The sequence below is a fragment of the Siphateles boraxobius genome, unplaced genomic scaffold (genome assembly GCF_051911475.1).
Source record: "Siphateles boraxobius isolate OS27281-9 unplaced genomic scaffold, OSU_SipBor_1 207, whole genome shotgun sequence".
Taxonomy (NCBI): Eukaryota; Metazoa; Chordata; class Actinopteri; order Cypriniformes; family Leuciscidae; genus Siphateles; species Siphateles boraxobius.
Genome location: NW_027508819.1, coordinates 1,127,829 through 1,140,445, shown reverse-complemented (window position 1 = coordinate 1,140,445; position 12,617 = coordinate 1,127,829). Strand labels below are relative to the sequence as shown.

Genomic DNA, 12,617 nt, shown 5'->3' with positions numbered 1-12,617 from the left:
GCACAATAGGCCTCGGAATAATGGTAGGCACCTTTGGAACATATCCATGTTTCGGGTAAGATTGCCTTGGCCATCCCGGTGCACTCAAGGCAGGTGGGGACCGAAAGGGCCTGAAGGTCTGACTCTTATAGGGACGAAATAGCTAGCAGAAAATAGTCTTAAAAGAAAGGAACTTCTCTGAGACCAAATCTAAGGGCTCGAAGGGAGCCCCAGATAGGCCTTCTAGAACTATTGCAAGGTCCCAAGCCAGCACCTTAGTGCAAGTTGCATGCCTCAGCCTCAAAGTGCCACGAAGGAAACGAGTGATCAGGGGGTCTCGACCCAAAAATGTACTACCCACCAGGGCGTGGAAAGCCGCAATGGCCGCCACACATATTATACCTTAAGCGTGGAAGGACATAGAACTGATACAAAGCGTTCTTGCAGAAACTCGAATACTGTGTTTACTGAACAGTTAACCGGATCCCACTGACGCTGGTAACACCAAGAAGTGAAAAACTCTCGAAATAGTGAATATAGTTTCCTCGTAGCGGGAGCTCTGGAGCTTAGAATGGTCTAAACAACCTCGGTTGAGAGACCACTCTCTATGAGTTGGGCCCCCTCAGAGGCCAAACCCACAGTTCCCAAATCCCCTGCCGGGGGTGCAATATTGCATCCCCTGCCTGAGACAGAAGGTCTCTCCTGATCGGGACCTCCAAGGGAGGTCCGTCGAGGAGAAAAATTAGGTCCGCAAACCAAATTCAGCTCGGCCAGGGTGGTGCTACTAAATAGGCTTATTCCATCCTGGCGGATTCACTCCAGAACTCCTGGGAGCAGAGCAACGGAGGGAAATGCGTACAGACGTAGCCTCGGCCACGTCTGCACCATAGCATCCAGCCCCGAGGGGACTGGTTGAGTGAGGGATAACCAGAGTGGACAGTGCGTCGTATGCTGAGACGAGAACAAATCCACTTCTGCCTGGCCGTAAAACTCCCATATTTGCTCCACCGCCTCGGGGTGGAGTCCCCTGGCCTCAGCCCCTGCCTCGACAGGGTGTCTGCTCCAATATTCTGGCCCCCCCTGGAATATACACTGCCCTCAGACAGCGTAATTTCTTGAGGGACCAAAATAAGAGGCCACCAACGTGTTGTCTGTGGGTCAAGAACCAGAGTTTCCTCCATATAACCAAGGCGCGGGGATACTGCCGCGTGATCTTGATCGTAAGGAGTGGGTTTCCCCTCAGGGAGAACCCTCTGGTCCTGAGCCACCTCTGTAAAGGTCTCACGTACAGCAGGTCAAAGGGTATCACATTGGACGCTGCTGCCCTGAGGCCTAACAGTCACTGTTCCAGAACAACACATGATGGCCCCTCAGGTCTGGGAGGAGATGTCTCAACGCATTGAAGACGACCATCATCTCTAGGCAATTCATGTGCCAAGAGAGATGATGACTCCTCCACAAGCCCTGAGCTGAGCGGCCTTCCAATACCGCTCCCCAGCCGGTGAGGGAAGCATCTGTCGAGATCACAACTCGATGGCAAAGAGCTCCCAACACCGGACCCTGGGTTAAGAACCAGTGTTTCCTCCATATAACCAAGGTGCGGAGACACCGCCGCGTGATCTTGATCATACGAAGTGGGTTTCCCCTCGGGGAGAACCCTCTGGTCCTGAGCCACCACTGTAAAGGTCTCATGTACAGCAGGCCAAAAGTTATCCCGTTGGACGCTGCTGTCACAAGACCCAACAGTCTCTCTAACTGTTTTACAGTGCGTGACTGGCCTAGCCTCAGCTCTTTTGTGGCTGTTAGGATAGCAGCTACACGAACGGGCGACAGAGTGGCCCGCATCGTCACTGAATCCCATACCACACCAAGGAAAGTGGTTCTCTGTACTGGAGAAAGCACACTCTTCTTGGCATTGAGCCTCAACCCCAACATCTGCATAGGAGCGAGAACGACACCTCGGTGCCGAACCGCTAACTGTTCTGATTCCGCTAGAATCAGCCAGTCATCTATGCAATTCAGAATGCATATACACTGCAGCCTGGCGGGGCCAGAGCTGCGTCTACACGCTTCGTGAATGTGCGGGGTGATAGAGCTAGACCGAAAGGAAGTGCCTGATACTGGTGTTCTTTGCCCCAAAGAAAACCTCAGGAACCTCCTGTGCTGAGGGAGGATGGAGATATGGAAGTATGCGTCTTTTAGATCTATCGTGAAAAACCAGTCCTCGGATCTGATTTGAGTCACGATCTGTTTGAGTGTCAGCATTTTGGAATTGAGTTCCAGCACCAAACACTCCAACAGACGAAGATCTAGTATGTGACGCAGCTCTCCATCCTTTTTTGGAACAATGAGATAACGACTGTAAAGACCCGACGCAATGTCGGGTGAGTACACCTGCTCTATAGCTTCCTTTGCTAACAGGGCCTTTACCTCTTGCTCCATTACCAGAGCCTGCTCGGGATGCACCACTGTGGGCAGCACCCCGTTGTAACGAGGAGGACGAGAACCAAACTGGATTCTGTATCCTTTCTCTACAATCTGCAGGACCCAATGAGAAATATTCGGCAGAAGCTTCCACGCTGCCAGAAAATTTACTAAGGGAACCAGCCTCTCGAGGCTGGTCTCTGGTGTTATCGAGACAGCCAATTCCGGAGCCTGAAACATAATGGCAGGAACTACCTGAACTGGCCGCTCTAAGGCCCCCCTCAGAGGGCGCGAAACCGATGCTGTGCCGCAGCATAGCATCAGCGACTCGCTGGAGACCGCTGCGCCCTGAAGCACCGAGGGTGGCAGGGTTGGCAGAAGGGTCTCGTGAGGACCCCGAAATGGAACGGGCACCGTAAAATGAGGTGTACACCGCTCCACTTCGGTCGGGGCTGTCCTCACAGGCCTGATGCGTGAACATCAGGACCTTTTTTTCTTTTGAGCCGCAGCCTTCTCAGCGTGAAGAACGGTCCTCAGATCCGGCTTCTGCTTTGAAGGCTTTGGCTGCTGTGTTGTGTATGAGAAACTAGACGGCTGGAGCTGCTCACGCCCAGCAGCCCCAGGGGGTTGGACATAGCGAGGGAGAGATTATCTTGTATCTTTCTCTATGATTCCCATCAAATTGAGCCAGAGGTGTCTCTCAGTGACCACAAGGGCTGCCATCCCTGAGAGATAAATCTGTGGCCCGACGGAGTTCTCAAACCCCATCGGGCCAAACTCCCTCACTTCTGTCCAAATACCGCAGCAGGTCAGCCTGATATGCTTGTAGCACTGCTATGGTGTGCAAGCAGGCCCATGCTAGACCCACTGCCATATATGCTTTTCCCACTAGATTAAAAAATAGTTTTCTTTAATGGTTTAGTGAGAGAAGCCGACGCCTTCAGGTACGATACTGAACCGGGAGACAGATAGCTCGCAAGCGTCTGTTCTACCCGGGGTATAGCCATACCCTCTTAACCCCCAAATATCTGAATATACATGAATGTGGGGGCTAAAAGACAAGAGGAGAAAGGCTTTTTCCATGATCTAGACAGCTCGCTGTGCAGATCGGGAAAAATGGAAGGCCCCGTGATGGAGGTGGAAAAATAGAGGGAAGGAAACTCGTTTAATTTATTTTATTTTTAGGACGAGTGCCCCCTTATTTCTGCTGGCCATAAATATTTAATTTATCTACAGCCTTAGTAAACACTTCCACCAGCTTATTATTTTTTATATATATTTTTTATATATATTCACCTTATTTTATATATAATATATAAACTATCATATATATATATATATATAGGCTATATATATTTCTCATACGCTGGGGAAAGAGATGGCAAATTCACTTCCCCCATGATTGTGTCACTTTCAATGCCCAGCACATCTACCTCCTCGGAGGTAGAGCACTGAAGCATTGATTTCTCTCTCTCCCCGGGCGGAAGAGACCGCAGCGCGGGCTTCCGAGACCGGCGAGAGAGCACTGGATCCCTCGTGGAAAGGGAGGAGATAAGATCCGCGGACCCGTCTCCAACCCCGTAAAGAGATCCTATTCGCGATCCACAGGAATGCATTCTCCGCGCTGCCTCGGCAGACGCGGGACCTGTCACCCTGAGAATTGCGAGCCCGGCCACTTTCCTCGAAAAGTGACAGGCGGGAGCGGAGCATGCGAAGCGAAAGCTTCTCACAATGTTGGCAATCAGCCCCCTCGGAGGCTGATACCGCATGCTCTACTCCCAAACACATCACACAAAGCTCGTGTGTGTCCCTACTCGTTAAATAGCGCGAGCAGGGAGAACACAGAGTTGTGCAATTGTTTAGTTTCCATAAATATATATATATCAGACAGACAACAGTAAATATAACAGACAGTTTGACACAGATCGCTTGCTGAGGCAACAGAAGCTAATGCCGGTTTGCACCGGATGTGCTTTTATCATATCCTGGTCATGACGTCACCCGCCCGTGACGCTCATTCTTTCCATTGGACTAGTTGACATAGATGCTTCAGACGCAGTCACGCTGGGGGCGTTCCCATGGCGTCGATGGACGCATCGTTGAGTTCCCTTCGTAAGGGAACCCCAATTTATCTTGTTGATCTTCTCAGCTCTGTGAGCTTCGAATTGATAGATGTGCCTATCTGTCCTCGGCTAGCTGCCGGCCACTTCTTCAATGTAGCATCTAGAGAAGACAAAAATAATAAGACAGTATAATAATAATAATATAGTGCTTCATCAGGAACCCAAAGTGCTTACAGTACAGCTGCGATTGGACACATATTTTGGATAAAGGGCTGATCATAATAAAAAATGCGTCATGTAAACACGTCATTTGGAAGATTCTGATTGGATTCTGCTAAATCTGAAAGAAATTCTGATTGGAAACATCACCCCCCCTTTTTTCTAGCGGCATCGTTCTTTCATATGCACGTCCGTCATGGGGACTGCATTGTTAACAGTCACACGGTCAATCATGTGCATCCAAAGCAGAGAAAATTTATGGATAGGAAAAATTCAGAAATGTGGCTTTAGAAAAGGAAAGGTAGGATCAAGAAATGAGAAAGCAATGAATTAGTATTATAGGTTACAAGCAGATACAGTAACAATAATGGGTGCCCTATCTAATACAGTCTCCATTGATACCTAATAAAAATTGATACAAGTAGGCTATGGTTAAAGTAGTGAACTTATAAAGTCTTAAAAGTTTTGTTTTCCCTTCTCAACGCATTATGCATTTACTCACCAATAATGGCTGCCTTTTTAATTTGGTCAAGGGCGACCAGCTGCTCCCCATCCCCTCTGGTTGGCTTCCCACCTTAAAGTAATATTTCAAAATTATTATGAAAGGGGGGTAAAATGAAGGTGGTGAAAACAAGAGATTATTTTTTATATACACATCCCTTTTATTTGAGGTGCAAATAAAATACAAAAATGGGAAAAAAAAGGAAATACAAAAATGGCAAGTAAAAAAGCATTGGTATGCCCGCACACAAACATAATTTATTCCACAGAATATGACTGACTTTTTTTTTTTTTTTTTTTTCAAGGACAGAAGAGATTAGGAACATGTTGTTTTGTACCATTCAGGTTGCTTTTTAGCAAAGTCTCCAAATCAAAAGGTGCCCAGCAGCAGATTCCACACCATGGCAGTAGCAGAGGTGGCAAGGCCTGGCAAAACACCCCAGAGCCCTTTATAACTTCAATCTGAAAAATAATTTCACATCACAATATTAATTTATTGGCAACTTTTAGAAAGGTTTTTATGTTTCATATTGATTCTTATTTTTAGCTTCCCAATAGTTAATAATAATAATAATATAATAATAGGGAGGAGAAGGTTGGATGGAGAGTAGGGAAGGAGAAAAGACAGTGGGTGGAGAGGAGCGAAGGGGGGCAGGAGGAAAGGATGATTGTCTCGTATAACACTAATTGGCTCCTACAAACACACAGTTTATACCCATCCTTACTAAATAATGTTACCCACCTGTGTTTTCGCTGATGTCTCAGCTGTTGCTGCAGTCTTGTTAGAGAAGAAAAACATTGTTAAACTCAACAATTGTAAAACTTCAACAATTTTATGCATATGGGGCAAGTAAATTACATATTACCACTAACTATCCCAACATAAAAATCCCTATAGCTCAGTTGGAGCCTTAAGTAAAATAAGTACAGAAAAATCTGAGGTATAAAAGGGTTACACACACCTGTGGTGTCTCTCGAAAGCACTCAGTCACCATGGGACTCTCTTTAAATGGCTCGGTCTCCTCTCTGGAGTCTTAGAGAAGAAAGAAACTTAGTAAAACTCCACAACAATTTTTATTCATCCAAGCAAGCCACTATAGATTCTTATTTACAGGGGGGGCTTGGAAAACATCAAACATGTCAATAAATTAAAGTTACATGCAAAAGTAATCAGCCAAACATCATAAAAATCCATATAGCTCTGTTTGAGTAACAAGTAAACTAAATAAATAAATACAAATTAAAGGGGGTTACTCACCGGTTGCACTTCTCCAAAAGTCGAGAAGGGGGAATCTAGATCCTCCACAGGACTCCTTCCAGTCTTGTTCATAGAAGAAAAATATAGTTATTCTCTTCAATAAATTAAAGTGCAAATACATCAAATAATTAACACTATCAATCAGCCCAACATCACAAGTCTCTACAGATCTGCTTGAGAAACAATTTTAAAAAGCAATGAAAAACAGAGGAACTTACCTTTTGAGCAATAATGGCGAGGTCACTTTTCATTTGAGGGATTTCTAGAAAGAGGTTATATAAAAAAACAAAAAAAATTACAATCACTAAATCAAAATAGCACCCAGCAACTCTAACGTTACTCTTCGAAAGACATTTCCTGCAGCTGTGAATGCAAGCTACAACCCTCCAAAGCCCATTCATAAGGCTCTGCAGAGGAAACCTGTTTGTGAACGCAATTAAAACATATATATATTTCTCCCAAATTCAAATTCCCCAGGGTTTTTTTCTAGAGCCGATTGCCTTCTTGAGCCGTTGAAGGCAGAGCAGTGTGTGTACTCATGAACTGTATTCTCTAGGCCATGACTTTTGTGAACCCTCTACGAATTCCTCCAGAAAGAGACAAATAAATATAATTCTAATTTGAATCTTATCAACGGCTATGAGCACCCACACTACCAGCTAACAACATAGCATTTATTTTGCCAAACACGTGTTAAACTTTCAGCCCATACAATTTCTAAGTTTATATTTCTCTGCCACCGCAATATCCATCTCCAGAAAAAACCCTGCTAATAAATATTAAAATTAGGAATACTTACGATTGATGATAAGTAGGACATAGCAGATCTCCAACGCTCCATCGCCATTTTCACTGAACTCCCAGCCGATATCTTTCGGCGCGAATCGTCAAACGTCAGGCGGGTGACGTCATGACTCATCAACTACGCGGCGCTGTAGCAGCTATGGTAGCAGTAGAGTGGAGATTTTTTTTTTTTTTTTTTTTTTCAAAATTACAGAGTTTGATATCAAGTTCTTGACACATTTCTTTTACACATTTTCACATTTGATAAGTATAACTTGAAACAACAATAATTTGGACAAAAGGAAAAGAAAAGAAAAGAAAAGAAAAGAAATGAAAAGAAAAGATAAATGGCATCGCAAACATATTAAATTCATTTAGCAGAGATACAGACCTTTGGGCTTTTCGATTTTTTAAAAACTTTACGGACTAAAATACATGCTTGTCTTCAAATTCATTAACCACAGTGAAATGCTCAGATAGATGGGATGATGATGATGATGATGATGATGATGATGATGATGATGATGATGATGATTACTTGAATGTATGTTCTATGTTCTTTTTTGTTGTTGCTACATTTAGACTGGAATGACCTTTCAGCCATATTCATCTAGAAACTGCATTAAGACAATACAGAAAACATTGCATTTTGCATTGCATTTGGTGGATGTAACGGTGAATGTGTGGATGTGTAGGCCTATGAGCTGTAATGTGAATCTGGAAGTGACCTGAAATTGGAAAGAGGGCTTGATTGACAAAATAAAAAAACGACAAACCATTTTGTTATTTCCTTCTTTTCCACTATCTTCATACAAGAAAGAATTGACCTTGTAAATGGCTTTCCCATAGCTTTCCATCTCCTCTCACTTAATTGCCATAATTAAATTCCATAACATGCCAATTACATGTGATACCAATTTCACATGTTTGCACATACAGTTCTTGCATAATTTTTTTTTTAGTTAGTTCTTATTGCCTTGATAATAGAAAATATGAGCTAGGCATCATGTATGACAGTAAAAAATGACCAGATCCTGCTATGAGCTAGCAGACATGTATGCACATATAGGGCTTATATGTGGATATAAAGAAGCAATACAGGAGACCTATATGGCCTGTATATGCACATATATGCACCTCAGTTTTGCCTATATGTGCCATATATACGCATATATGCAGCATATATATTAGCATATATGTGCATATATGCTGTATATATGTAGCATATATGTGCATATAAACTGCATATAGGTTTCATATATGCGCATATATCCCCATATAGTTTCTTTCCATGTGGGCACTGTGAGACACCAATGTGTCCCTGAGCAAGACACTTAACCCCTAACTGCTCCAGAGGCGTGCGACCTCTGAAATATAGCAATTGTAAGTCGCTTTGGATAAAAGCGTCAGCTAAATGAATAAATGTAATGTAAATGTAACCCACATGTACGCTTCCTTACAGACGAGTTAGATGAACACTGTAAAATGTAATTAGTTGACCTTACTTAAAAAAAGTATGCAAACTCGTTGCCTCAAAAAAATTAAGCACAGTAATCTTAAGATTAGTAAGTTAGAAAAGCTTGTTTATTTTAAGTGTGCAGTACTAATCAAGTAGTTGCACTAACACGTTTTTTTATGTTCATGTAACTTAATAGCCATGCTTAGTGTTAACTTAATTTTTCCATTTTGTGTGGATTGCTTGATATAAATGTAACCCCACTTAGAATTACTAAATACCTACAACTTAACACTTTTAGTTCTGCTCACTCATTTTTCATGTTCACTTAAATTTAAGAAACCAATTTCCTTGAATGGGTCCTTGTTGCAGCTGCCTAGGTTTGGGTCCAACCTGTGGCCTTTTCTCTCCCCCATTTCTTATCTATTTTTGCTGTTACTATCTAATAAAGGCAAACACACCACAAACATATACTTTAAAAGAACACTCACTGGGTGGATTCAGCTCCATTACAACATTTATTCAATGCACATTCAAGTACAAAACAGCAGCTAAACAACAAAGTCGTGGTTTGATTTAACTGTAGAAAATTACACACATATTATTTATATATATATATATATATATATATATATATATATATATATATATATATAAAATATACAAATAAAAAAAAAAAAAAAAAAAAAAAAAACACATATCTGTGAGCGAATTCTATGCATGTAACAGTCTCCCAATATCAAACAGGTAAACACATGGTAACTACAGGACTTCAGTGCATTTTTGATCAAACCTGAAAGTACAACAAATGCTTTTGTGTCCCAAAGTGAGCAGTCCAAGGATTAAACCAACACAAAGAAAAACATCAATCCTTGAGGTTTGTATATACTACATTACAACTATTAAAAGTTTTCCCAAAACACAAATGTAAACAGTCTTTAAGTGTCTTAAAATGTCTTTTCTGACATTATCATCTAATAACAACTAACGTCTCAGGTTACTATTGTAACCATAGTTCCCTGAGAACAGGGAACGAGACGATGCGTCCATCGACGCCATGGGAACGCCCCCAGCGTGACTGCGTCTGAAGCATCTATGTCAACTAGTCCAATGGAAAGAATGAGCGTCACGGGCGGGTGACGTCATGACCAGGATATGATAAAAGCACATCCGGTGCAAACCGGCATTAGCTTCGAAAATTGCCGAAGCAAGCCGATCACAGGGATGCAGGAAGTATGGCAGGGTGACGCATCGTCTCGTTGCCTGTTCTCAGGGAACTATGGTTACAATAGTAACCTGAGACGTTCCCTTACGAAGGGAACTCAACGATGCGTCCATCGACGCCATGGGAACGAGAATACCCAAAGCGCCAGAATTCCAAGTACCTGAGTGTCAGTCTGTTGTAACTAAGCACTAAGCACCTGAGAACCTGGGGCAGCATCCAGGTCCAAGCTGTAAAACCTCATGAATGTGAGCGGTGAGGACCAGCCCGCCGCATCACAAACGTCTTGGAGAGAACTCCAGATAATACGCTTAGAAGCCATACTCCTAGTGGAATGAGCCCTGACCACCAAATGGTTGGCCAGAAGACTCACAAGCAAGAAGAATAGTCTCGACTATCTATATGCTCAATAGGTTGGATTTTCTCAACAGAGAAGTCCGATGAACATAAGTGTCCAGTGCTCGCACTGGCACAAGAGGTTCAGCTTTTCCTGGTCCGAAAAATGGGGGAGGACAGAAACCTGCAGCACAATAGGCCTCGGAATAATGGTAGGCACCTTTGGAACATATCCATGTTTCGGGTAAGATTGCCTTGGCCATCCCGGTGCACTCAAGGCAGGTGGGGACCGAAAGGGCCTGAAGGTCTGACTCTTATAGGGACGAAATAGCTAGCAGAAAATAGTCTTAAAAGAAAGGAACTTCTCTGAGACCAAATCTAAGGGCTCGAAGGGAGCCCCAGATAGGCCTTCTAGAACTATTGCAAGGTCCCAAGCCAGCACCTTAGTGCAAGTTGCATGCCTCAGCCTCAAAGTGCCAAGAAGGAAACGAGTGATCAGGGGGTCTCGACCCAAAATGTACTACCCACCAGGGCGTGGAAAGCCGCAATGGCCGCCACACATATTATACCTTAAGCGTGGAAGGACATAGACCTCATACAAAGCGTTCTTGCAGAAACTCGAATACTGTGTTTACTGAACAGTTAACCGGATCCCACTGACGCTGGTAACACCAAGAAGTGAAAAACTCTCGAAATAGTGAATATAGTTTCCTCGTAGCGGGAGCTCTGGAGCTTAGAATGGTCTAAACAACCTCGGTTGAGAGACCACTCTCTATGAGTTGGGCCCCCTCAGAGGCCAAACCCACAGTTCCCAAATCCCCTGCCGGGGGTGCAATATTGCATCCCCTGCCTGAGACAGAAGGTCTCTCCTGATCGGGACCTCCAAGGGAGGTCCGTCGAGGAGAAAAATTAGGTCCGCAAACCAAATTCAGCTCGGCCAGGGTGGTGCTACTAAATAGGCTTATTCCATCCTGGCGGATTCACTCCAGAACTCCTGGGAGCAGAGCAACGGAGGGAAATGCGTACAGACGTAGCCTCGGCCACGTCTGCACCATAGCATCCAGCCCCGAGGGGACTGGTTGAGTGAGGGATAACCAGAGTGGACAGTGCGTCGTATGCTGAGACGAGAACAAATCCACTTCTGCCTGGCCGTAAAACTCCCATATTTGCTCCACCGCCTCGGGGTGGAGTCCCCTGGCCTCAGCCCCTGCCTCGACAGGGTGTCTGCTCCAATATTCTGGCCCCCCCTGGAATATACACTGCCCTCAGACAGCGTAATTTCTTGAGGGACCAAAATAAGAGGCCACCAACGTGTTGTCTGTGGGTCAAGAACCAGAGTTTCCTCCATATAACCAAGGCGCGGGGATACTGCCGCGTGATCTTGATCGTAAGGAGTGGGTTTCCCCTCAGGGAGAACCCTCTGGTCCTGAGCCACCTCTGTAAAGGTCTCACGTACAGCAGGTCAAAGGGTATCACATTGGACGCTGCTGCCCTGAGGCCTAACAGTCACTGTTCCAGAACAACACATGATGGCCCCTCAGGTCTGGGAGGAGATGTCTCAACGCATTGAAGACGACCATCATCTCTAGGCAATTCATGTGCCAAGAGAGATGATGACTCCTCCACAAGCCTTGAGCTGAGCGGCCTTCCAATACCGCTCCCCAGCCGGTGAGGGAAGCATCTGTCGAGATCACAACTCGATGGCAAAGAGCTCCCAACACCGGACCCTGGGTTAAGAACCAGTGTTTCCTCCATATAACCAAGGTGCGGAGACACCGCCGCGTGATCTTGATCATACGAAGTGGGTTTCCCCTCGGGGAGAACCCTCTGGTCCTGAGCCACCACTGTAAAGGTCTCATGTACAGCAGGCCAAAAGTTATCCCGTTGGACGCTGCTGTCACAAGACCCAACAGTCTCTCTAACTGTTTTACAGTGCGTGACTGGCCTAGCCTCAGCTCTTTTGTGGCTGTTAGGATAGCAGCTACACGAACGGGCGACAGAGTGGCCCGCATCGTCACTGAATCCCATACCACACCAAGGAAAGTGGTTCTCTGTACTGGAGAAAGCACACTCTTCTTGGCATTGAGCCTCAACCCCAACATCTGCATAGGAGCGAGAACGACACCTCGGTGCCGAACCGCTAACTGTTCTGATTCCGCTAGAATCAGCCAGTCATCTATGCAATTCAGAATGCATATGCACTGCAGCCTGGCGGGGCCAGAGCTGCGTCTACACGCTTCGTGAATGTGCGGGGTGATAGAGCTAGACCGAAAGGAAGTGCCTGATACTGGTGTTCTTTGCCCCAAAGAAACCCTCAGGAACCTCCTGTGCTGAGGGAGGATGGAGATATGGAAGTATGCGTCTTTTAGATCTATA

The 12,617-nt window shown here is 44.9% G+C and overlaps 1 protein-coding gene across 1 annotated transcript; it reads right to left on the bottom strand.

Annotated features, from left to right (window-relative positions):
* Window positions 1–4,530: 4,530 nt before the first annotated feature.
* Window positions 4,531–7,286, bottom strand: LOC143745566 (uncharacterized). The gene is made up of 7 exons (XM_077237693.1): window positions 7,244–7,286; window positions 6,445–6,507; window positions 6,149–6,219; window positions 5,929–5,964; window positions 5,525–5,648; window positions 5,188–5,259; window positions 4,531–4,626 (listed from the first exon to the last, which is right to left on the bottom strand). Exons 3-7 carry the CDS (start codon window positions 6,179–6,181, stop codon window positions 4,532–4,534), a joined length of 360 nt encoding a protein of 119 aa, XP_077093808.1. The 5' UTR covers window positions 6,182–6,219; window positions 6,445–6,507; window positions 7,244–7,286; the 3' UTR covers window position 4,531.
* Window positions 7,287–12,617: the final 5,331 nt, after the last annotated feature.

Coding starts and splice junctions, on each gene's coding strand:
- LOC143745566 (XM_077237693.1), bottom strand. CDS start 6,181: ATGGTGACTGAGTGCTTTCGAGAGACACCACAG. Junction 5,260..5,524: donor GCTAAAAAGCAACCTGAATG/GTACAAAACAAC, acceptor TATTACTTTAAG/GTGGGAAGCCAACCAGAGGG. Junction 4,627..5,187: donor TAAAAAGGCAGCCATTATTG/GTGAGTAAATGC, acceptor TGTCTTCTCTAG/ATGCTACATTGAAGAAGTGG.